Source organism: Schistocerca gregaria, chromosome 10, assembly GCF_023897955.1.
Source record: "Schistocerca gregaria isolate iqSchGreg1 chromosome 10, iqSchGreg1.2, whole genome shotgun sequence".
Taxonomy (NCBI): Eukaryota; Metazoa; Arthropoda; class Insecta; order Orthoptera; family Acrididae; genus Schistocerca; species Schistocerca gregaria.
Genome location: NC_064929.1, coordinates 183,090,135 through 183,115,768, shown reverse-complemented (window position 1 = coordinate 183,115,768; position 25,634 = coordinate 183,090,135). Strand labels below are relative to the sequence as shown.

Here is a 25,634-nt window from a genome sequence, read left to right as displayed (position 1 = left end):
AATGAAGGGTAGAGCCACAGGTCATAACACATCTGAAATGTGATGCCCACTGTTCAAAGTGCTGTCAATGCGAACAAGAGGTGACCAAGATGTGTAACAATGGCAACCCATGCCATCATGCAGGGTGATACGCCAGTATGGCAATGACGAATACATGTTTCCAATGCACGTTCACTGCAATGTTGCCAAACACGGATGCGACCATCATGATGCTGCAAACAGAACCTGCATTCATCCGAAAAAATGACGTTTTGCCATTCGTGCACCCTGGTTCGTCATTGAGTACATCATCACAGGCACTCCTGTCTGTGATGCAGCATCAAGGGTAACCGCAGCCATGGTCTCCAAGCTGATAGTCCATGCTGCTGCAAATGTCGTTGAACTGTTCATGCAGATGGTTGTTGTCTTGCGAACATCTCCCTCTGTTGACTCAGGGATCGAGAAGTGGATGCTTGATCCATTACAGCCATGTGCGTAAGATGTCTGTCATCTCAACTGCTAGTGATACGAAGCCATTGGGAACCAGCACACTGTTCTGTTTTACCTTCTTGAACCCACCGATTCCATATTCTGCTAACAGTCATTGGATCTCGACCAATGTGAGCAGCAATGTCACAATACAATAAACCACAATTGCAATAGGCTACAATCCGACCTTTATCAAAGTTGGAAACGTGATAGTACGCATTTCTCCTCCTTGCAGGAGGCATCACAACAATGTTTCACCAGGCAACGCCAGTCAACTGCTGTTTGTGTATGAGAATTCAGTTGGAAACTTTCCTCATGTCAGCATGTTATAGGTGTCACCACTAGTGCCAATGGTGTGTGAATGCTGTGAAAAAATAATCATTTGCATATCACAGCATCTTCTTCCTGTTTGTTAAATTTCGCATCTGTAGCAAGTCATCTTCATGGTGTAGCAATTTTAATTGCCAGTAGTGTATATTTAGAGAGTCATCATCATCATCATCATCATCATCATCATTTAAGACTGATTATGCCTTTCAGCGTTCAATCTGGAGCATAGCCCTCTTATAAAATTCCTCCACGTTCCCCTATTTAGTGCTAACATTGGTGCCTCTTCTGATGTTAAACCTATCACTTCAAAATCATTCTTAACCAAATCCAGGTACCTTCTCCTTGGTCTGCCCTGACTCTTCGTACCCTCTACTGCTGAACCCATGAGTCTCTTGGGTAACCTTGCTTCTCCCATGCGTGTAACATGACGCTACCATCTAAGCCTGTTCACCCTAACTGCTACATCTATAGAGTTCATTCCCAATTTTTCTTTGATTTCCTCATTGTGGATACCCTCCTGCCATTGTTCCCATCTACTAGTACCTGCAATCATCCTAGCTACTTTCATATCCGTAACCTCAACCTTGCTGATAAGGTAACCTGAATCCACCCAGCTTTCGCTCCCATACAACAAAGTTGGTCGAAAGATTGAACGGTGCACAGATAACTTAGTCTTGGTACTGACTTCCTTCTTGCAGAAGAGAATAGATCGTAGCTGAGTGCTCACTGCATTAGCTTTGCTACACCTCGCTTCCAGTTCTTTCATTATGTTGCCGTCCTGTGAGAATATGCATCCTAAGTACTTTAAACCGCCCGCCTGTTCTAACTTTGTTCCTCCTATTTGGCTCTCAATCCATTTATATTTCTTACCCACTGACATTACTTTTGTTTTCGAGATGCTAATCTTCATACCATAGTCCTTACATTTCTGATCTAGCTCTGAAATATTACTTTGCAAATTTTCAATCGAATCTGCCATCACAACTAAGTCATTCGCATATGCAAGACTGCTTATTTTGTGTTCACATATCTTGATCTCACCCAGCCAATCTATTGTTTTCAAAATATGATCCCTAAATAATATGAACAACAGCGGAGACAGGTTGCAGCCTTGTCTTACCCCTGAAACTACTCTGAACCATGAACTCAATTTTCCGAAAAACTCTAACTGCTGCCTGACTATCCATGTAAAGACCTTTAATTGCTTGCAAAAGTTTGCCTCCTATTCCATAATCTCGTAGAACAGACAACAACTTCCTCCTAGGAACCTGGTCACATGTCTTTCCTAGATCTATAAAGCATAGATACAATTCCCTGTTCCACTCATAACACTTCTCCATTATTTGCCTTAAGCTAAAGATCTGGTCCTGACAATCTCTCAGAGGCCTAAACCCACACTGATTTTCATCCAATTGGTCCTCAACTAATACTCGCACTTTCCTTTCAACAATACCTGAGAAGATTTTACCCACAACGCTGATTAAAGAAATACCTCTGTAGTTGTTACAATCTTTTCTGTTTCCATGTTTAAAGATTGGTGTGATTACTTCTTTTGTCCAGTCTGATGGAACCTGTCCCGACTCCCAGGCCATTTCAATTATCCTGTGTAGCCATTTAAGACCTGCCATTCCACTGTATTTGATGAGTTCTGACTTAATTTCATCCACCCCAGGTGCTTTATTGTACTGCAATCTATTGACCATTTTCTCCACTTCCTCAAATGTGATCCTATTTCCATCATCCTTCCTATCCCATTCTACCTCGAAATCTGAAACATTACTGAGCATATTTTCACCTACATCGAGCAACTCTTCAAAATATTCCCTCCATCTGCCCAAGGCATTCACAGGATTCACCAGTAGTTTTCCTGACATGTCCAAAATACTTGTTATTTCCTTCTTACCTCCCTTTCGAAGACTACTAATTACACTCCAGAATGGTTTTCCAGCAGCTTGTCCCATAGTCTCCAACCTGTTTCCAAAGTCTTCCCAAGATTTCTTCTCAGATGCTGCAATTATCTGTTTGGCTTTGTTTGTTTCTTCAGCATAACTTTCTCTGTCTACCTGAGTTCTAGAATGTAGCCATTTTTGATAAGCCTTCTTTTTCCTTTTACAGGCTTCCTTGATTGTGTCATTCCACCATGCTGTTTGCTTCATCCTACTTTTACACACTACTGTTCCAAGACATGCTTTAGCCACTTCTAGTACCTTGTCCCTGTACCTTGTCCATTCCTTTTCCAGTGACTGTAATTGACTACATTCAACTAACTTGTACCTTTCTGAGATCGCTGTCATGTACTTGTGCCTGATTTCCTTATCCTGAAGTTTCTCCACTCTTATCCTCCTACATATGGACCTGACCTCCTGCACTTTCGGTCTCACAATCGCAATTTCACTGCAGATTAAATAATAATCAGTGTCATCAAAGACTCCCCTGAATACACGTGTGTCCCTCACAGCCTTCCTGAATTCCTGATCTGTTATTATATAGTCAATGACAGATCTGGTTCCCCTTCCTTCCCAAGTATACCAGTGAATGTTCTTATGTTTAAAAAAGGAGTTTGTGATTACTAAGCCCATACTGGCACAGAAATCCAGGAGTTGTTTCCCGTTCCTGTTGGCCTCCATCTCCTCTCCAAATTTACCCATAACCTTTTGATACCCTTCTGTTCGATTTCCAATCCTGGCATTAAAATCCCCCATGAGCAGAGCACTGTCCTTGTCCTTTACTCTAACAACTACATCACTGAGTGCCTCATAAAAACTATCCATCTTATCTTGATCTGTCCCTTCACAATGTGAATATACTGACACAATCCTAATTTTCTTGCTATACACTGTCAAATCTATCCACATCAGTCATTCGTTTACATACCTTATTGCAACTACGCTGGGTCCCATTTATTTCCTGATGTAAAGCCCTACACCCCATTGTGCTATTCCTGCTTTGACTCCTGACAGGTAGACCTTGTATTCTCCCACTTCCTCTTCTTTCTCACCCCTTACCCTAATGTCACTAACAGCTAAAACGTCCAGCCCCAACTTACTTGCAGCCTCTGCCAGCTCTACCTTCTTCCTTGAGTAGCCCCCATTGATATTAATAGCTCCCCATCTCATTACCATTTGTTTGCCAAGTCGTATCTTAGGAGTCCCTGGTTTGTCAGTTAGAGGTGGGACTCCGTCACCTCCAAAGGTCCGAGGCATTTTGCTCTGATTGTTGCCAGCATCATATTTAAAGTACCAGGGAAGCAGGTTGCTAGCCTTACTTGCACCGCGTCCCATTGGGTTTTACCCCTAACAGTTGAGGGACTAACCGGTGGATTTGGTAGTCTTTGCCGTATGAGCACAAAGGTGACCACGACTCAGAATATGTCTCAGATGCCCAGCCTTCTTCCAAAGTAACTGGTATCCCGACTGTCAGGACCACTTACTTGGCCACTCATACGTTGTCCGTGGTTCATGAACTAGGACATGACTACAGGAACCCACACCATGAACCACATATTTAGAGAGTATGTAATGTTACTGTATATATTAAAAACATCTACTCCAAAGTACAAAGAGCTTGGCAGTATAACATTATACTACCTGTGGCCTGATTGCTTGTACGGATTCCATCAGAACTGGTGTTATAAGGCCTTTGTATCCTCTCTCGAGGCAATCTGGCCTATAACTGTTCTACTGGCAATGGGATGGAGCTGATGACTCTGCTGGTCTCAGGCATGTAATAAAATGGAACACCTGCAGCCATCCTTCCGATGCTATTTATTATATAGCTACCAGTTTCAGTGATTTGATAGACCTCAGATAAGTTCTATCAGGGAACGATCTGAGACTCTTACTAGCTGCAGGAGTACCTCAACGTCATGCAGATAGTTCATAGAGACAGCAGAGACATGTGCTGCTAAACATCAGCTACACACCGACTACACCATGCTCCCAGCACAACATTTTTGACCACAGGTATGCCTACCCTTGGTACGCAGGTGTTCCTCTTCCAAGACTATTTGAAAATATTACTAGGGCATCATGTGTTGTGCACGCAATAACATTTATAAATAATCAGTCGACATGTTGACTGTTAGAGGCACCACCAATGACATCAGCCACGCACCTGAGCAGTGCACCCGTCAGCAAAATGGCAGCACTGCTATCGAGGAACCAATTCCTGTGAAACCCCTGTGAACATCCTCGTGCCAGCTGGATATGTAAGGAGGAGCACAATGTCCAGTAGACAGCATTCCATCGCTCACTCAGTTCTGGACTGAGAGAGGGCTGAAGCTTGCAGCCCGTCATTCAGAATTAGACCAGCACAGATACTTGGAACTACAGCACTGCGCCACAGCTTGCTGCACTCATCTGAGCACTGTCTACGTGCCACATCATCCATGTGCAGCAACGTCACACCATACCTACTGTACTGCCAGCCCAATGAGCCTCACTGTGCAGCACTACGGACGTTGCTCCGAGAGCCTTCCAGAAGGAGACTCCACAGCAGGATTTGTATTACAGTGATGGACCCTGTTTCTATTACTCTTATGTGATCACATATGACTTTCCAGTTGTTAGCCTGCACTGAACTTTATTGTGAAATTGTGGTGTGAATAAAAGTGTTCTTAATTGTAGCCTGGGAAACATCATTCACTGTTGTGAGTATCATCCACAATGGGTTTACACAGTGGTAAAAAAGTAAAAAAAAATGTTCAAATGTGTGTGAAATCTTATGGGACTTAACTGCTAAGGTAATCAGTCCCTAAGCTTACACACTACTTAACCTAAATCATCCTAAGGACACACACACCCATGCCCGAGGGAGGACTCGAACCTCTGCTGGGACCAGCCACACAGTCCATGACTGCAACACCTTAGACCGCTTGGCTAATCCCACGTGGCTAAAAATATGTTTCCTTCTATGCTTTCTCATCTAAACAGTGGAGATGAGGGTCAACTACTTCAGCACCAACTGTTTCGGTTGAGGAACTCCATTTCATGTATCTTTATGCTCAATTGGATAGCCTTCCCCTTTGCACTGTGTATGACCAATTTCTGCCCAATCACTTTCTTCATTATATGTTATATTATTATTTATTTTGCCTCATTTACATCTACTGATAGTGCACCATCTTTCATTTGTTACAGTAGACGCTTGCTTGGTTAAATGTGTCAGTTGCATTTCTATGGTTTTCCTATACAGATTGGGTTCAGTTACATGTGAGTGTCAATGATGTGTGTACAATTTTTTGCACTTTTGTGAACTGTTTGGACTTGGATTACCATGTCTTTATGTTCAATTGTCCCTTTTTGTTCTTGGAAGTCCCTGCCTGTGGCGAAAAAATATCAAGAGAGATGGTTCATCACTGGTAGCTGGTATTACTGCTCATTTGTCATCACTGATTCAGCATGAAACTTGGCTGCAGTGCCAGTGCCTCTGCTGGCTGCAGAGCCAACTACTGGCCATGTTTGTCACACAGTCTCCAGCCTCCTCTAGCTGTGACTGCTGCTTGTGCGGCCATTGCTGACCCTCCTCTCTGACCAGTTCCAAATTGGAAACTAGCCTATTTTCTGTCCACAGTGCACCTCGTCTCGTCACCATCCCGCTCACCGCCCACCTCCGACACTGCTCCATACACTGTAGTGACGGTTGGCCCTTCTCCTGAGGTTGGTACCACCAGGACATCCATTTGTGATGAGGTACGAGTCCACACACTGCATCTCATATACTGCATCCATCATATACAACCACTCGCTCACTGATAGATCTGTACCTACAGATTGGAAAATTGTGCAGGTCACACCACTGTTTAAGAAGAGTAGTAGGAGTAATCCATCAAACTACAGACCTATATCATTGATGTCGGTTTGCAGTAGTGTTTTGGAGCATATACTGTATTCAAAAACTATGAATCACCTCAGAGGGAACGATCTATTGATACATAATCAACATTGTTTCAGAAAACATCATTCTTGTGCAACGCAGCTAGCTATTCATTCGCACGAAGTAATGGCCGATATCGACAGGGGATCTCAAGTTGATTCCATATTTCTAGATTTCCGGAAAGCTTTTGACACCGTTCCTCACAAGCGACTTCTAATCAAGCTGCGGGCCTATGGGGTATCGTCTCAGTTGTGCGACTAGATTCGTGATTTCCTGTCAGGAAGGTCGCAGTTCATAGTAATAGACAACAAATCATTGAATAAAACTGAAGTGATATCGGGTGTTCCCCAGGGAAGCATCCTGGGACTTCTGCTGTTCCTGATCTACATAAACGACCTGGGTGACAATCTGAGCAGTTCTCTTAGGTCATTTGCAGATCATGCTGTAATTTATCGCCTAGTAAGGTCATCCGAAGACCAGTACCAGTTGCAAAGCGATTTAGAAAAGATTGCTGTATGGTGTGGCAGGTTGCAGTTGATGCTAAATAACGACAAGTGTGAGGTGATCCACATGAGTTCCAAAAGAAATCTGTTGTAATTCGATTACTCGATAAATAGTACAATTCTCAAGGCTGTCAATTCAACTAAGTATCTGGATGTAAAAATTACGAACAACTTCAGTTGGAAAGACCACATAGATAATATTGTGGGAAAGGCAAGCCAAAGGTTGCATTTCATTGGCAGGACACTTAGAAGATGCAACAAGTCCACCAAAGAGACAGCTTACACTACACTCGTTCGACCTCTGTTAGAATATTGGTGCGCGGTGTGGGATCCTTACCAGGTGGGATTGACAGAGGACATTGAAAGGGTGCAAAAAAGGGCAGCTCATTTTGTATTATCACGTAATAGGGGAGAGAGTGTGGCAGATATGATACATGAGTTGGGATCGAAGTCATTAAAGCAAAGAAGTTTTTCGTTGTGGTGAGATCTATTTACGAAATTTCAATCACCAACTTTCTCTTCTGAATGCGAAAATATTTTTTTGAGCCCAACATACATAGGTAGGAATGATCATCAAAATAAAATAAGAGAAATCAGAGCTCGAACAGAAAGGTTTAGGTGTTTGTTTTTCCCAAGCGCTGTTCGGGAGTGGAATGGTAGAAAGATAGTATGATTGTGGTTCAATGAACCCTCTGCCAAGCACTTAAATGTGAATTGCAGAGTAATCATGTAGATGTAGATGTAAATGTAGATCTCCTGCGATCATCAGCCATTTTTCTCCTACATGGTCACTAAGCCCCTCCCTTCAGCCATGACAACCGAGCGAGGTGGCGCAGTGGTTAGCACACTGGACTCACATTCAGGAGGACAACGGTTCAATCCCGTCTCCTGCTATCCTGATTTAGGTTTTCCGTGATTTCCCTAAATCGTTTCAGGCAAATGTTGGGATGGTTCCTTTGAAAGAGCATGGCCAATTTCCTTCCACAGCCTTCCGTAACCCGAGCTTGCGCTCCGTCTCTAATGACCTCATTGTTGATGGGATGTTAAACACTAATCTTCTCCTCCTCAGCCACGCCCAACGCTGTCCTGCAACTTCCCATCTTCACCACAGAGACATCTACCCATCTACATCTACATATGTACTTCGCTTGCCATCAAACATTGTGTAGCGGAGAGCACAACTCGTGCCAAAATCATATTCCACCCCCCCCCCCCCCCCCCCCCCCCCCCCGTCTGTTCCACTCGTGGATCATGCGAGGGAAAAATGACTGTCTGAATGTCTCAGTATGATCTCTTATTTCCATTGTCTTTGAATGATGGTCATTACGTGATCTGAAAGTTGGTGGTAATAATATATGCTCTACATCCTCGGTGAAGATTGGATTTCAGAATTCAGAGAGCAGCCCCTTTTGTTTAGTGTGTCGTCTCTCTGCAAGTGTGTCCCACTACAAACTTTCTATGAGATTTGTAATGCTCTCGCGATGACTAAATATACCAGTCATGAATCTTGCCACTCTTCTTTGGACCTTCTCAATCTCTTGAATCAGACCCAATTGGTAAGGATCCCATACAGACGAACAGTACTCTAAGACTGGACAAACTAACGTATTGTAACTCATTTCCTTTGTTGCTGCTCCCCCACAGCGGAGCCTGATGCTGCCCACAAACATGCACAGCCACTTCAAGCTGATGCAGTTAAGGCACACACACACACACACACACACACACACACACACACACACACACACAAACACACACACACACACACACAAAAAAAAAAAAAATCATCATAAGGATGTTGATTTGTATATACTGTATATACTGAGCCCAGCCTCCAAGTGCCCCCAGCACCCTGCCATTGACACCTTTTGTCATTTTCACATCTTGCACAATGGCACCACTTGGCCATTGGACCTGCTTCCGTGGACCAATGGTTGGCTCACTCCTGTCTGCACTCCCTTGAGTGTGTAAATTTCCTCCATTTTCACTTCACAGGTCCGCACGCTTTGTCCACACTTGAGGCAGCAACTATTTCACAGGTACAAAGTTCTTGGGTTCGGGTTGCAGCCATTCCAAGTTCCCTATTCACTCTTAAGCAATAGTGGACGATCTTGCAGTTGTTAGCCAAAACCAAACTTTACAGTAAACTTGTGCTGTGAATAAAAGTGTTTTTAATTGAAACCTGGGAAACATCATTCACTGTTGAAGGCAACATGCACATGTTCCAATATGTACCATGGGTGGAAAAGAATTAGCTTGTCGAAAAATGGCACCACAATACTGTTACAGAATATGTAACACAATAGGAATCAGGATGTCCGTGACGTACTGCTAGCTCTCATAGTTCCCTCAATAAACTACCAGTCTCCCCAGACACTTCAATACTCACCAACTGTGGTCATCTGGAGCAGTGTAGAATTTCGATTGATTGCTGAACACAATGCAATGTCAATCATCAGCAGTCCACGTTTCTCCATCATTGCAACACTTTAAATGCAGCTGTTCGTGTGGTAGTGTTAAAGGTAGCCTACACGTGAGACAGTAGTTCCACAATTCAGCTACTGCTGAGAGTCTTCGAGCGAGGATGCAGGATGACACAAATGTTGCAGGGTGTCCAGTGCTTGTTCTCAGATGGGAGGTGCAGAGGTGGAAGGATTATTATATGTTTGGTGCACAATACAGCACTCATCCCTTGTGGTATTCAGACCTGGTCAACCATAAACTAGCCTGCCATCAGATTCCCATACAGTCTAACATAGGGGCCACTGCCACAAATCTCGATATTGCACTATTTGGCCATGCAGCCAAATGGAGTCCCACAATGAGGCTCCTGTCAAACACTGTCAGGTGCCGATAACAATGTTTCACACGAGTATGTGCCACATCTGTGTGCTTCTGAGTGATCACTCAACATATCACGCTGCCAGACCTGATAACAACACTGACCTTCAAATTACTAATGCACTCTGGTGGTCATTCTACCTGTCAGAGAGAATTGCAGCTCTAATAACTTACATACCAGCCAATGGTGTGTACATGAGTGAAGTTATATTGACATCTGACCATGTCTCCTGGGTGCTTTGCTTCTTTTTTCAGGCAGTGTACTTCAGACAAATGCCAGGACGGTTGCTAGTATAAGGCCACAGTATGTTTCCTGCACCACCCTCATCAAATTAGACGTATAAGTACATAAATCCTTATCTATATGAATAAGTATCCTTTTTTTCTTAAAATAAAACTATAACTACTACATCTTTTTTAGCATCCAAGCATTTATCTCTACATCCAGGTTAAAATAAACAAGAAACTGTATGCTTGATAACCTAAGGAACAGTTACTGAATGGTCACTATTATCACAGATCCTGGCTATATAGCTGTCACTGTATGCCTCTGTAGCTACCAAACTGTGTGATAGTTATTTCTATGGTGAATCACTAAACATCTAGTTTCCTTCATGTCACTGTGTACAGATACATCATCTCTTTAAATGTCTGTAATGACAAAGCTTACACAATGCTGTTATCAAATACCTATTCGTCACACTTACCAGACTCGACTCGTCCGGCGAGGCGAGACTGAGGAGCAAGACACTGACATTGACCAGGAGCTTGCCTGAAACAGAATGACAGTTTACTTCAGCAGTGATGCCAATACACTGTGCTGCTTAAATGCACTGAGATAACATCGAGGACACTAAATTCTTCAGTTCACAACTGCGAATGCTGCTGTCTATGCAAAGAGCTAACTGCTCACTTCTGTAAATGCTGCAGAATGTTAAACATCAGTTCTCAGTTTCTGCTTAACAGGAGAAAGAAAATAAATGAAAAACTCTGTAACAATTAAACAAACAAACTACATTAGACATTGCAAAAAAAACCAAAAACAATTGAGAATTATTTTGTGGTGCGTGTTCACTGTCAACAGCGACCAAACATTTCTGTTACAAACAACAGGTGGGTGCCTCTCGTCATGGCATCTGCCCTTCCTTTTCAACCTTCCCTAATGCAATCCTCTCTCTTTCCTGATGAAAGAACTGGTTCTTTCAAAAGCTGGGATACTTTATGTACTTTCATCTGTGTCTATCAGCACTGCTGAAATTTCACAAACTGAAGATAAATACTGGCCAACAATTCTGTCTCATAATTTTCAGGAGATTAGTGTTTAATGTCCCACCAACAGTGAGGTCATTAGAGATGGAGCACAAGCTCGGATTAGGGAAGTACGGAGATGGAAATTGCCCGTGGCCTTTCGAGGGAATTTGCCTTAAGTGATTTAGGGAAATCGCAGAAGACCTAAATCATTTTGGCCAGAAGTAATAAAATCCATGAGTGTTCTACAGATCTAAAGGAAAAACCATGAATGGATTAGTTCTTCAAGTAATATTCAAGTGAGAATATTCAACTTTTTTTGTTTATCTATGTTTCAGATATCTGTAATGTTATTACCACTTATAACATTAGAAATATATGAAATCCATATCAACAATAAAATTTGTTGTGGAAGCACTGATACAGACCTCTCCAAAAAAGACAATACATCAGTCCACTGTCAATACTGAAATTATGCTTAAAGTATGTTGGAAGTCACTAAGTGGCGTCATTATGATCCACTGGATGAACATTGTCTGGGTAATTTGTGCCTCATTTTAAGCAGAAGCTAGTCTTTCAGGTACATGCTATCTGCAGTGTGTATTGAGAATAGAGTTGGTAGTAAGGAAGTAATAAATTAAAACATCATGCCTGATGCTGAAATCTGACTACATGAACAGGTTAAGTGTAGTAAGCAATAAATGTTTTTTCCTTTGATCATTTTTTTACGGGAGTCAGTGAGAAAAGGCTTAGCAAAGGTTTTAAATCATGTGTAACGTTTGTTGGAAGTCGCTAAATGCTCTTATTCTCAAATACAGGGTTAATATATTTTCAGTATTTGCACATCATCTGTTATGCTGCCTCAAGACAAACACACAGTTTCCAACTGCAACATTTACATTACTGCATTAAACGTATGACATAGGATTATTCCTCTTAATGAGCAGATCAATAATTACATGAATACCAGAAATCAAATTTCTGTTGCCCCTGGTAGCCATTAAACAGAGAACCAGCAACTGATATTGGGTTCTAGCATGGAGGTTTTCTAATATATATGTGCTTGTGGTAAAAACTAGAAATTTTATTGATTTTGCACAATTCGTGACTGTAGTTTTACTGACTTGACTATACAACAGAGGACAGTATGGTCTCCTCTAAAGTTAGAGGGATGCTAACTTTGATGGTAAGATTTAGTTTGGGCTCTGAATAGTGAAATGCATATGGCAAACAAATAAACATGCTTTAGTTTAGACAACTGTACAACAGAGAGTTCAGATCAATAGACGCTACAAGTTACTTTTTAAATTGCTAAAGCACTCTATAATTTTTTTAACCAAAATGTGCTATACGTCCCACAAACAAAACAAATTGTGCCCAGGGGTTGGAAGATAGCATACAGGGTTTGTATAAATAGTAATGAGACTTTACTTCGCAGTGTGCACTCACCCAGGGCGGATTGGTGGTGGGGGTGTCCGGCTGAAAACGCATGGCGCAACAGTCGCTTGCAGGCTCTTGTCTCGGCAGCATCATGTGTTGAATGGACTCGTCGCAAAGTCACTGGTCATGGCGCGACATGCAGCAAATGATCGAGTGATGTTACGCCATCAAGTATTGTGTGAAACTCGAAAAATCAGGTATGGAAATGTTGGATATGTGTCGGCAAGCCTAAGGCGATGATTGCCTGTCAAAAGCCCAGGTTTTCAGGTGAGTGAAGAGCTTTAAAGAGGGCCAGAACAGCGTTGAGGACGAGGACTGCTCCAGATGCCCGTCAGCCAGCAAAGCTGATGAAAATGTCAACCAAAATGACAGTGCACATCATCACCAAGGAATTCTCGATGAGGAAGATCTGCACCAAGATGGTCCCGAAGATTTTGTCAGATGTTCAAAAGCAAGCATGTGTGGACACCTGCCAATACAATCTCCAGAGTCTTGAAACTGATCTGGAATTTTTAGATAAAGCTATCACTGGAGACGAAACCTGGGTGTTTCAGTACCACCCAGAGACAAAGCGCATGTGTGCCAAATGGCATACCACAGTATTCCCACATCCAAAAAAGGCGTGCATGAGCAAACTGAAGGTGAAACCCATGCTGATTGTGTTTTCTGACGTCAGCTGCATCAGACAACGTGCCAAGTCACACCTTCTTCATGGTGGCCAGCTACCTAGCCAAGAAAGGGATTCCAACTATTCCCCAGCCCCCCCCCCCCCCCAACCCCTACAGTCTCAATGTGGTCCTGCCAGACATTTTTTTATTCCCAAACATAAAAACTTCCCTGAAAGGACACTGTCATAGGACCTTGGAGGAGGACCACGCCACCACAACAAGGGCTTCGAAGGCCATCCTGAACACAGCGTTCACGGCAGCATTTCAAGTGTGGAAATCTCACATGCAGCAGGTTGTTGACTCTCAAGGATCATACATTGGAGAATACTAAGTGATTGTAGCAATATCTAGAATACATTTTGAATCACAAGTTCAGTCTCATTACTTTTTATGCAAACCCTCTAGGTCACACACGTCTAAAAGAAAGGTAGTGGAAGTAATCCACAACACAGTATCCCGCACATACCTTTGTTGTAGAATCTTACAACATATTCTGAGCTCAAACAAAAAAAGGTATCTCAAAATTAATGACCTCCTCCATGCTAATCAGCAATATTCTGAATGCATCAATCATGTGAAACCCAACTTGCGGTTTTCTCACTTGTGCTTTTCTCAAATAATATCCTCAAATTCTTGAATCAAGGCAGTAAGGTAGAAGCAGTATTTCTTTACTTTCAAAAATCATTTGACTCAGCAGCAGTCCTATGCCTATTATCAAAAGTACACACATCAAAAAAGTTTTGCATCACCCTATTTCCCAGAACTCCTGAAGATAGATGTTGACTGTGGATACTGTATCACAGACACAGACCCTTTGACTGTCCGGAGATGTCACTAAACCTGCCCAAAGATATAAACAACTATGCATGAGCAGTGCCAATTAAACGCAGGGGGTCCGACAGCTGATCAGTTCCAATCATTCCACCAGGAAGGAGGTACACTGCTTGTGCTGTCTATAGTTCAACCATGCCCAGACAGTCAATACCACAGTTTGATTACGTCCGCATCGTTATTTTGTGCCAGGAAGGGCTCTCAACAAGGGAAGTGTCCAGGCATCTTGGAGTGAACCAAAGTGATGTTGTTCGGACATGGAGGAGGCACAGGGAGACAGGATCTGTTGATGACATGCCTCGCTCAGACAGCTCAAGGGCTACTACTGCAGTGGATGATCACTACCTATGGATTATGGCTCTGAGGAACCCTGACAGCAATGCCACCATATTGAATAATGCTTTTTGTGCATCCATATGATGTCATATTATGACTCAAACTGTGAGCAGTAGGCTGTATGATGCACAACTTCACTCCTGAAATCCATGGCGAGGTCCATTTTAGCAACCACAACACCATGCATCAGGGTACAGATGGGCCCAATAACATGCCAAATGGACTGCTCATGATTGGCATCACATACTCTTTACTGATGAGTGTCGCATACGCATTCAACCAGAGAATCATCGGCGACGTGTTTGGAGGCAACCCAGTCAGGCTGAATGCCTTAGACCCACTGTCCAGTGAATGCAGCAAGATGGAGGTTCCCTACTGTTTTTGGGTGGCATTATGTTGAGCCAATGTATGCTGCTGGGGGTCATGGAAGGTGCCGTAACAGCTGTACGATACGTGAATGCCATCCTCCGACTGATAAGTCAACGACATCAGCAGCATATTGATGAGGCATTTGTCTTCATGGCTGACAATTTGTGACCTCAATCATGCACTTCTTGTGAATGACTTCCTTCAGGAAACCAACACTGCTCAACTTGAGTGGCCAGTATGTTCTCCAGACATGAACCCTATCGAACATGCCTGGGATAGACTGAGGACATAACCCACCAACCACTCTGAGGGATCTATGCCGAGTTGCCATTGAGGAGTGGAACAATCTGGACTAACAGTGCCAGTGGATAGTATGCCACGACAAATATAGGCATGCATCAGTGGCTATTAGAGGTACCGGTGTGTTCAGCAATCTGGATCACCGCCTGTGAAGGTCTCACTGTATGGTGGTATAACATGCAATGTGTGGTTTCCACTAGCAATAAAAAGGGCAGAAATGATGATCATGTTGATCTCTATTTCAATTTTTTGTACAGGTTCCGGAACCAAGGTGATACAAACCTTTTTTTAATGTGTGTATAACCATATAGCATATCAAGTGCAATTTGTGCCTCAATTATGAATTTCTTGTTAATGAGGACATAGCATGTTTATTCCATAATGAATCACTGTAACTACAGATGTGCCATGGGAAATATGTTGGGATCACTGATGTTCATGTTGGATATTAATGAGCTTGCATACAATATTACTAGTAACATCAGACTTTCCACAGGTGAGGCAGTCAACTGTAGTGAAGTGTTGCCTGTATAAATGTTGCATAAATATTCAGTAAGATCTTCATAAGATTTCAAAGTGGTACAAAGATCAGTAACCTGCTTTAAATGTTCAGAAATATATAGTTTTTCACTTCTTAAAACACAAAAATGTAGTTTCCTATGACTAAAACATCAATTTATGTACTTATTTACTCTCCACAGACAACCACAGGATTTGTTTTGGATTGTGGACTATTTTACATTTCCTGTCATAATTTTGTGGGAACAATTACAGACAGTAAAAAAGCAATACATGTCTTGATTGCTGCTACCTATAAATACTACTGGTACAAATGGAAGTATTCTGCTACTCTGCAAGAAATTCCTTAATGCCATAAAAACATTTATTGATAAGCAACTCCTTCAAGGTAATTTCACAGTATCTACCACTTCATATTTTTAAATTCTTTGGAGTTTATTATAAAATTTGATCCCATTCAGTAGGGGTTGTTGTCTGCACATTTTGTGTTATGCCTTTCTAAATGCAAATCACAGTCACTCCTAAATATGTACATCTCTAATAGACTTTTGTACTGCTTGTATTTTAAAATAAGTGGAACAGTTCTGTAAACATATACAGATGGCAGTGTTAGTAAATTCTTACTTTGGAACATCCCTTTGCATGACTCTTTATAATTAAGCTTGCATAGAACTCTCACTGCCTTTTTTTTTTGAAGAATGAACACCCTGTCTGTATGCTTCACAGCCACACACCCCCATACTTTTAGTTCTATATATGTGGTATGGATACACTGAAGCACAGTTGATCATACTCAGTTGCTTATAATTAAATCAGTGTGATGTTGCTCAGAGTGATATATGTCTAACATTACACCAAGGAAAGCAGTTTTACGATACAATTTTATTCCTGTTCCATCATTAAATGCAATATTCCACTGCACTCAATCAGTTTGGTGGTGTACTTGAAAATCTGTTGAACTTGTTTTACTAATCCTTTGCACTCTGTAATGCAGGCACAGGGCATCTCAGTGCACTCTTATTTAAATCACCACTGCCTGTGCAGTGAGCACACCACAGAGACTTATGCGAGTCTCTTTGCGGAAGCAATGAGGCTACTTAACAACAATGAAGGTACACACAAATGCAAAAACTGTGCGTCTATTCAAATATATTTACATAAGCATTACAATACAAACCTTTTCAATGTGTGATATTTTTTAAGCTCTTCAAGATGGAATGTTTTCATTGTCATTTCACTTGAACTGTTTACAACTAATCAATGTCATCATCAAAATCTTTCTCGTCAAATTCATTGTCACTTTTGTTTTCACTTAGATATCCTTCTAAAGGCTTTATAATCTATTCCTCAGAAAGGACTATGCAGGAAGAACTACCCATTTCATGCCTACTAACTTGAACATAATAATTACAACCTTTGTCTCAATACAACTGGTACAGTGCTACAGTGAGTTAACTCGGGCTTCTGTAGATGACAGTACTATGCAGAACTGATGCATAATACAGTCATATTCAAGAATGGAGCATGTGAGAGCTACAAACAATCATGTCAAATGAGGCTAGACATCAGAGTGGAAAACAAGATTCACAATGACTAGTATCTGAATAAGCGTCAAAAAAACAATTTTTAATTTTTATCACAAAAAATTCTCAGTAGTTTTCTAAAAAAGAGCAAGTTTACTGTAAGGAAGTTTGACCAAAGGAAGCCCCAAAATTAAAGGAATTTCAAAGAAAAACAGAATTTGATGTTAAAATGTTTATTTTTTATGAATTGTTAGTGTCTAATGTTGACTAACCTATGAGCATCATGGATGCTTTGCTTTTGTTTGTACAGTGACTTTAGTCTTTGTTTTGCTGATAAAATCTGTCTTTACAGTGAAGTAATGGAAATATCTGTCTTTACAGTGAAGTAATGGAAATATTTGTGGTAGTTCTGATTTGGTCTTTACCAAAAACTTCACGAAATTTTATTTGTACCTCAGTAATAGTGAAAATCTTTGAAAAAGGTAGTAGGGGCTGCCTTCTTTCATACAACATCCACAGCTGACATTCTATGTTATGCTCTCTGCCCACCTGGGAGCAGGTATGGCTAAAAAAGGGCATTATTCAAGATAAGACCTACAGCGATAAGCATTCTTTGCCATTTGCTATAGCCAACGTCATAAAACCAATACATAGGGATCTTTGTGACACAAGATTATTAAAGAAGTGTTTATGTGGTAGGACTCAAAACCCAAATGAGAGTTTTAACATCTGTATATGGGAATGGATACCAAAAACTGTCTTGCTTGGACTAAATACTTTGTAAATAGGAGTGCTGGATGTTCTGCTATGTTTCAATGGTGCCACAGTGTCAAGGTATAAGGTTATGGAATTGATGGGACTGCCTTGAACATTAAATAAGCAAAGAGCTTTAACTGCCACTGATTTCTTAGAAGCAGAGAAAACAGTGTCAGAAGCTACCAAAGAAGCAATAATAATAAGAATAATTCTAAGCAGAAATTTGAGGAAGAACAGCATCAGAAACAAGATGAATATGGGTGTGGGATGTATTCGTGTTATGCAGATTAGAAAGAGAAGCAAGTTTCAACTTTAACTTGATTTTACCAAAAATTCGCTTTTTTGATGTTCTGTTGTACATTGGATAAAAACTATTACAGATAGAGAGCTGAAGTTTTCTATACTGTCTTAAAACATACTTAACTACAATGTAGACTACTTGTCTTAGTTAATTTTGAAAATTAAAGATTTTTTAAAGAAAAACTATGAGTTAATTACTGAACCAAAATTTTTAAGAAGCATTATTAAAAGCTGTTTGGATCATAATTGGTGGTAGCAACATTCTTTTAAAGGTCTACTTTAAATATAATAGCGTTGAGAACTTACAGAAAAAGATAAAGCTTGTACTTTGATTTTGTTTTGAGATATGTTGTACATAAATAATTAATTTGCAGTATTTCACTTGCAACAAAAAATACAGCTCAGAAAAAAGTTTGTGACCAAAATATATGGTTTATGGCTCAAAATGTTCATAAAAGATCTGTTAAAAGATTGTAATAATTACATGAACTTGTAGTTCTTATTCTTTGAGCTACATTTTCTAGAAAACTGACAAACTTTTCAAGGTTTCTTCTTGTGTTCACGTACCTGTCCCTTTAAGGCTAGTGATTTTTTTGAAAGTAATTCAAGTCAAGTAAGACATCAGAAAAATTCAAGGCCAGGTCGTTCTAGACAGTTTCCCAATTAACAACTGTTGTGTCATTTGCATAGGTAATGACCTCGCTACTGTGCACTTTGTGTTGATAATTAATATGTCATACTTATGAACAATACGGGTCCTAGAACTAACTCTTGAGGCACAACACACTTTACTATAGCTGGACTGGAGTTACACTTCTTAATAATGTTACCCACTTTATGTGTGACATTTATAAACTGATGTCTGTCTTGTGGGTATGACTATAAGAGACTTTTAGATATTCCACCCATACCATAATTTCCCAGTTAATCAAGTAGCAGCTCATGAGATACCATGATGATGCACATGACAGATATAGGAACAAACATGCAACTCTTACTTCTCATCTGATTTTATTAATATTGTATGCATTAGACTGTATATGACACATGCTGCTGAGCAGGATTCCCCAAAATTGTGTTGAGTTTCTCATAAAACTTTGTCAAAGAAAGCATTACAAGAAATTCAACAGAATACTTCTCAACATCATCTGTTATACACTCCTGGAAATGGAAAAAAGAACACATTGACACCGGTGTGTCAGACCCACCATACTTGCTCCGGACACTGCGAGAGGGCTGTACAAGCAATGATCACACGCACGGCACAGCGGACACACCAGGAACCGCGGTGTTGGCCGTCGAATGGCGCTAGCTGCGCAGCATTTGTGCACCGCCGCCGTCAGTGTCAGCCAGTTTGCCGTGGCATACGGAGCTCCATCGCAGTCTTTAACACAGCATGGACGTGAACCGTATGTGCAGTTGACGGACTTTGAGTGAGGGCGTATAGTGGGCATGCGGGAGGCCGGGTGGACATACCGCCGAATTGCTCAACACGTGGGGCATGAGGTCTCCACAGTACATCGATGTTGTCGCCAGTGGTCGGCGGAAGGTGCACGTGCCCGTCGCCATGGGACCGGACCGCAGCGACGCACGGATGCACGCCAAGACTGTAGGATCCTACGCAGTGCCATAGGGGACCGCACCGCCACTTCCCAGCTTGTTTGGGACTGGATGAAGTGTCGTCTCACGCGGTCTGCACGTCCAGCACGAACGCTGGTGCAACTGAGGCGCCAGGTGGAAATGGCATGGCAAGCCGTTCCACAGGACTACATCCAGCATCTCTATGATCGTCTCCATGGGAGAATAGCAGCCTGCATTGCTGCGAAAGGTGGATATACACTGTACTAGTGCCGACATTGTGCATGCTCTGTTGCCTGTGTCTATGTGCCTGTGGTTCTGTCAGTGTGATCATGTGATGTATCGGACCCCAGGAATGTGTCAATAAAGTTTCCCCTTCCTGGGACAATGAATTCACGGTGTTCTTATTTCAATTTCCAGGAGTGTATGTAATCTAGTGTGTACAGTATTGATGAAATCAGATGAGAAATAAATGATGGCATGTTCGTTCCTACATCTATCATGTGCATTTGGAACAGTATCTCATGATATTCCATGAGAGATAATTTTTTTCTAATACTTCACTTAGGATCAGGATTAAACTGATTGGTCAGTGCTTTTATGCTTGGTTAGTACTACTTGTTTAATGCAGTGACTGGACTAGAATAAATTTTAATTTAGATGAAAGTACACCTTATTTAAACTTTCATTGAAGAGGTGAACCAAAACAGGAAAGAGTGTGTGTTTGCATATTTTTAAGATAATGTAGAAAAATTCATCGTGTCCAGAAGAGATTTCATTCTGTGGTTACAAACATTCATGTATCTCAATTTCTATATTCCTGTGTGACATCTTTCTGGATAACAAGCCACATCCAGGAGAATAATTCCTGTTACTGATGTGCAAAATGACAGTTCATTCTCTCTCTGTTGTTGAAAAGAGCCATATTAGAGAATTGCAAGCCCAATAAATCACACTTTACAACTGCATATTTCCAACACCGTAACACTTTAGCTAAAAATGTCTTGCTGTCTGCAACAGAAACTATGAAGACATTATGTTCCTTCAAGTTCTCTTGGTTTCCACATAACTTGCATGTTATGGGAGAAGTTTCCTGAGTTTTATTATTGTTCTGCTAGGTTTATGTACCATACATGAATTGGTTATCACAAGTTCAGCTTCTTATGATAATCTAGCATGTTACTGTAAAATCACATTTAGAATACATAAGATTAAAAATGCTGAATGGGAATCAGTGATGTAAAAGTCAAGAAGAACGGAAGTATCTATGGCTCAAGTACAACAGTTGTTACTAAAACCAATGTCGGCTTTAATCTAGTATATGAAGTGTGACAATATAATTGGATGCTTGAAAAAATCTATTCTCAAAGTGGTGGCAGGTGACTGTTGGTGCCTGCAGGTTTTCAAATCTCATCCAGTGCAGGCACCAACAATCAATACTTCCTTTTCATCCCATCCAGTAAGTCTCCCCTAATTCTGGACAACTTTCCCTCTCCCCACTTCGTAACACTTGTCGCTCCTTTTCTTTCATCCCTCTTCCTTCCCCTTAAACCCTTCTGCCAGAAGAAGGGGACACTGGTTCTGGAAACTTGAGCGTTTCCACATCTTTTGTATGTGTTTTCACCTGCCACTACTTGGCAAATAGCTATTTTTTCATATATCCAATTATATTATAGTTTCAGACATTAATAATCTTGGATGATATATGATAGTTCTGTTTTTTAATGGTCAAGAATAATTCATACTTAAGTTGATTGGCAATATTCAAATATAGCAAATCTCTGAAAAGTTCAAATCATGTGCTGAATTGGGACCGCAACCGTAACATGTGCCTCTCACTACAATTGCGTTTTGAGATGTCTTAACTTCTCATTGCAGTTCACTACTGTGGCAAGCAGTAAGTACTATTCTTAGTCGACACCCGTGAATCAGAAAGAACTTTGTTCCAAAATGTAATCTATTAAAAAACAAGTTTTATTATTGCAATTCAAAAGGAGCCACAAAAAGAGCAAGAAACTTGACTGATACTGTGATTCTGGGCCACATAAATAATACAGATCAGATATGCCAGCTCAGACAATTTCTGTGTGTGGCAGGATAGGGCAGAAATTATTATCCACTGATGCTTGTTTCTGTTGGTACCTATTTATGAAATCAGTAATACATATCGTAAATATGAATGATGCTATCACACATCACAAGTGTTATTTTTGTTTCTGGCATGTCTACCCAATTGGAGCAATAAATAACTAATCTTTTCCAATAATTCTTCAGTCTAGAATTTTATTTATTGAGTGGCAGTATAAATACCTATCACTAGATTTCCATATCATCACCCAGCTTTTGTAAAAGATTGTGAAGTTCATTGCAAAGGGATTCTTCCCATCCCACTCACCTAATAAGCACTGGAAGAAAGACTGCTTACATGGCTCTCTGTGTGCTGTAATTAGTATAATTATATCTTTGTAATATCTAGGGAAGCAATAGGTAGGGGGCTACAGTAAATTCCTAGGTTCTTCACTCAATACTGGTTCTTGAAATGTAATAAGTAAGCTTAATTTTCTGCCAGTTCAATTCAGGATTTTCAGCACTTCTATGATGCTCTCCAGTATGTCAAACAAACCTGTGAGATTTTGTGCTCCCCATCTTTGAATACATTTAATATTTCTACTTGATATGTGTCCCATACACTTGAGCTGTGTTCTACTATGGGTCTCATGTGTATTTTGTAAGTAATCTCCTCTGCAGACTTACTGAATTTACCCAGTTTCCTGCGAATGAACCAAGGTCTGCCACCTGCTCATCTACAAATAAGACTATGTGATTATTCCATTTCATATCTCCACAAATAGCAACACTCATGAATCTGAATTGATTTATTAATTTTAATTCTGACCCATTCTTTTTGCAGTCTTGTTATGTTTTTGTCTTTTTTGACAGGCACAATTTTACATATGTGAATATATGTAGACTGACAGTTTTTGCACTACTTTGAAATCTTATCACAGTCTGAGTGAATATATATGTACTTCATTATAGATACGTTCTTCTGTAAGCTGTGGCCTTTATCTTTTTTTTGTTTTTGTTTTTTAAAAAAGGCCACCTTCATTAAAATCAAAATTTTCCTTTCTTCATCTGTTGAACAACTGGATACCAAAAATAGTATGCTGTGGATTATACAGCCAAAAATACCTAAATGCACCACTGGATACACTTTGTGTGTTTTAAATAACAAATTGTTAATGTTTTTAAATAACAAATTGTTAATGTTGTTGGTATTTCTCTCTCAGGTAAGAAGAAGATTCTTCATGATATTCCCTTAAGTCTTCTAAGCATTTTAATCATGCCATAGCTCCAGTTAGAAGGAATGCTAACTTGAGAAACTACATACTAGTTTTCTCATTCTATGTTGGTTATGGTCTTTATACTGTAAGTAATTCATCTCAATTTGATAGTTATTATTTATCTTTATAATTTGCCCAACTTGGCTGCAAACATTACACAAGCTGCTGGTTCTCCCACTGATTTTAATTAGAAATTGGTGTAAGTGTACCTCGAATCACACTAATGAGAAATAAAGTAATGATCTCCAAAAACAAAAGGGAATCTGTAACAAAGAAAATACTGACAGCTTAGGCCACTATGCAGGAGTAAGCCTATAGTTGGTAAACCATCAATCAGTGACACAGAAAATAATAAAGGTCATTATTAAAGCCTGGCTAGCTCTCGAGTAGCCTAGTCACACACATCATTTAATATTTATTAATGTATCTGCCATGGGAAGTCCAACTGGTTCAGAAGAGGAAAATTGACTAAATACTTAGAATTACACAAAAAAGCAGTATAATGTGCAAATGTATGCTATAAACAGAAAAAACATTTTTAGAAATGGACTGGTAAGGATTAAGCATTTTTATAGGTAATTTACATCACAAACAGCCCAGCATTTATGGAGTTCTGTATAGTATTTAGCAATCACAGCCAACCCATCACTGGCATAGATCACTGTTAAAAAGTGCTCTCGCATGCAGGTGCTCTGTCCTCTTCAAAATTAAAATTTTTGGCACATTCTCACAGTTGTCAAATATGCCCAGACTGCCAACATAACCAGGTATGTGACACCTGTATGCATCTTTTCCATGAAAAACAATGAGCCATTGATCTTTTCTTGGGAAATGACACAAAACACATGAAACCTTAGAGAGCTTGTCTCATGACCCACTACACCGTGTCCCTGTTGGTCTTCCATATTTTGCCACTACAGAGGTTAACTTCTCCTCTTAAGTGGGATGTAGTCTCATCACTGAACATTAAATGTGAAAGACTGAATGAATATGAAAGAATGAATGAAATCATAACAATCCAGATATTGTCATTTATCACCATCACAAATGGTTTGCAATGACCAATCCTGTACAGTGTGGAACACAAACATTGCAGAAAAACACTCAAGAGATAAGCACATGAGGAACAGAAAATTCTTAGCTGGAACAGTAGTGGAAAGTTGGGTAAATCCAGGTATGCATGTCAAATCTGGCACTTCCACACCTCTGTGATTAGTGCTGACAGTCGACTGATAATACTCGCAATTGCTAGGAGCTGCTATTTTGGGGAGTTTTGGATAATTCTCATTAGCAAATACCTGTTCCTTTTCCGTACAGACAGTTTTCATGTTTTCACTGACTTTTTTTCCAATGCTGGTGTTTCTTGGAGCAGATTAATAGATAGCTATTTCTGGTACTTCAAAAATGACAATGGACAAACTGGTAGTGGGTGCTGGAATTTCTAATATGCCACTGTCATTTTCTGTGTCAATAGAGCTTCTACTGCAGCCTCCAGAGGCTTACTTGTAGAAAGTGCACAGAAAGTTACCAACAGAGAAAAACAAAAACATTAACACTGACTTCCACACCATGCAAAAATAATTTGGAAGCTGCAGAAAACAATATCAGGAAAGAGAAAGAAGAAAAGAAAAACTCTAAATAAAAACTTTTTATGGGGAATAACCAAAAGGGGCAAGCATAAAGAAAGGCAAATAAGCAAAACCTATTGTCGATCAGCCTACTATTGATATAGCCACATCCGCACCACAGCGGCATCACCTGGTGAGGAATGGCTGCTAGTCAGATGCACGAATGGTGCATGAGCATGTTAGAAACTACAGGACTTGTCTGGTATTAGAGGGGTGCTGTGGCGAGTGTCTCCAGCATGTGGCGAGACCACATTCAGGTGTCATGGAGTTGGGCAGCCACCCCTTATTACAGATGTGGGATGTTGTAGGCTGAGCAAACTGGTAAAACAGGAGAGGCAGCAAACTGTGGCAGGACTAACATCAGACGTTAATGCTGGGCAGAGTACAAGTATGTCTGAACACACGGTGCACCGATCACTCCTAACTATGGGCCTCCGCAGCTGACTACAAACGCCTGTACCAGTGTTAACACCATGACATCAGCTAGTATGACTTGAAATGGGCACATGATCAGGGGAACAGCTCCTAGACACTTTTACTGCAGGATGGAGACAAGCTGGTGGTGGTTCCATTATGCTCTGGGGAGTATTCATACAGGCATAAACACATCCAGTGGAGCTCATGCAAGGCACCAAGGAGTATTGTGCACTGGCCGCAGATCACATACACCTCTTCATAACGATCTTGTTTTCTGATGGCAGTTGTATTTTTCAACAGGATAATGCACCGTGTCACAAGGCCAGGAGTGTAATGGACTGGTTCGAGAAACATAGTGGTG

The 25,634-nt window shown here is 40.7% G+C and overlaps 1 protein-coding gene across 7 annotated transcripts in view; it reads right to left on the bottom strand.

Annotated features, from left to right (window-relative positions):
- The window catches only part of LOC126293306 (glutamate-gated chloride channel), a 1,510,688-nt gene that overhangs the window by 156,042 nt on the left and 1,329,012 nt on the right, over window positions 1-25,634 (bottom strand). For all 7 annotated transcript variants that reach the window (XM_049986444.1, XM_049986443.1, XM_049986446.1 and 4 more), the window contains one exon: window positions 10,724-10,788. In XM_049986444.1, the coding sequence (XP_049842401.1) occupies window positions 10,724-10,788 (65 nt within the window). The remainder of the gene's footprint in view (window positions 1-10,723; window positions 10,789-25,634) is intronic.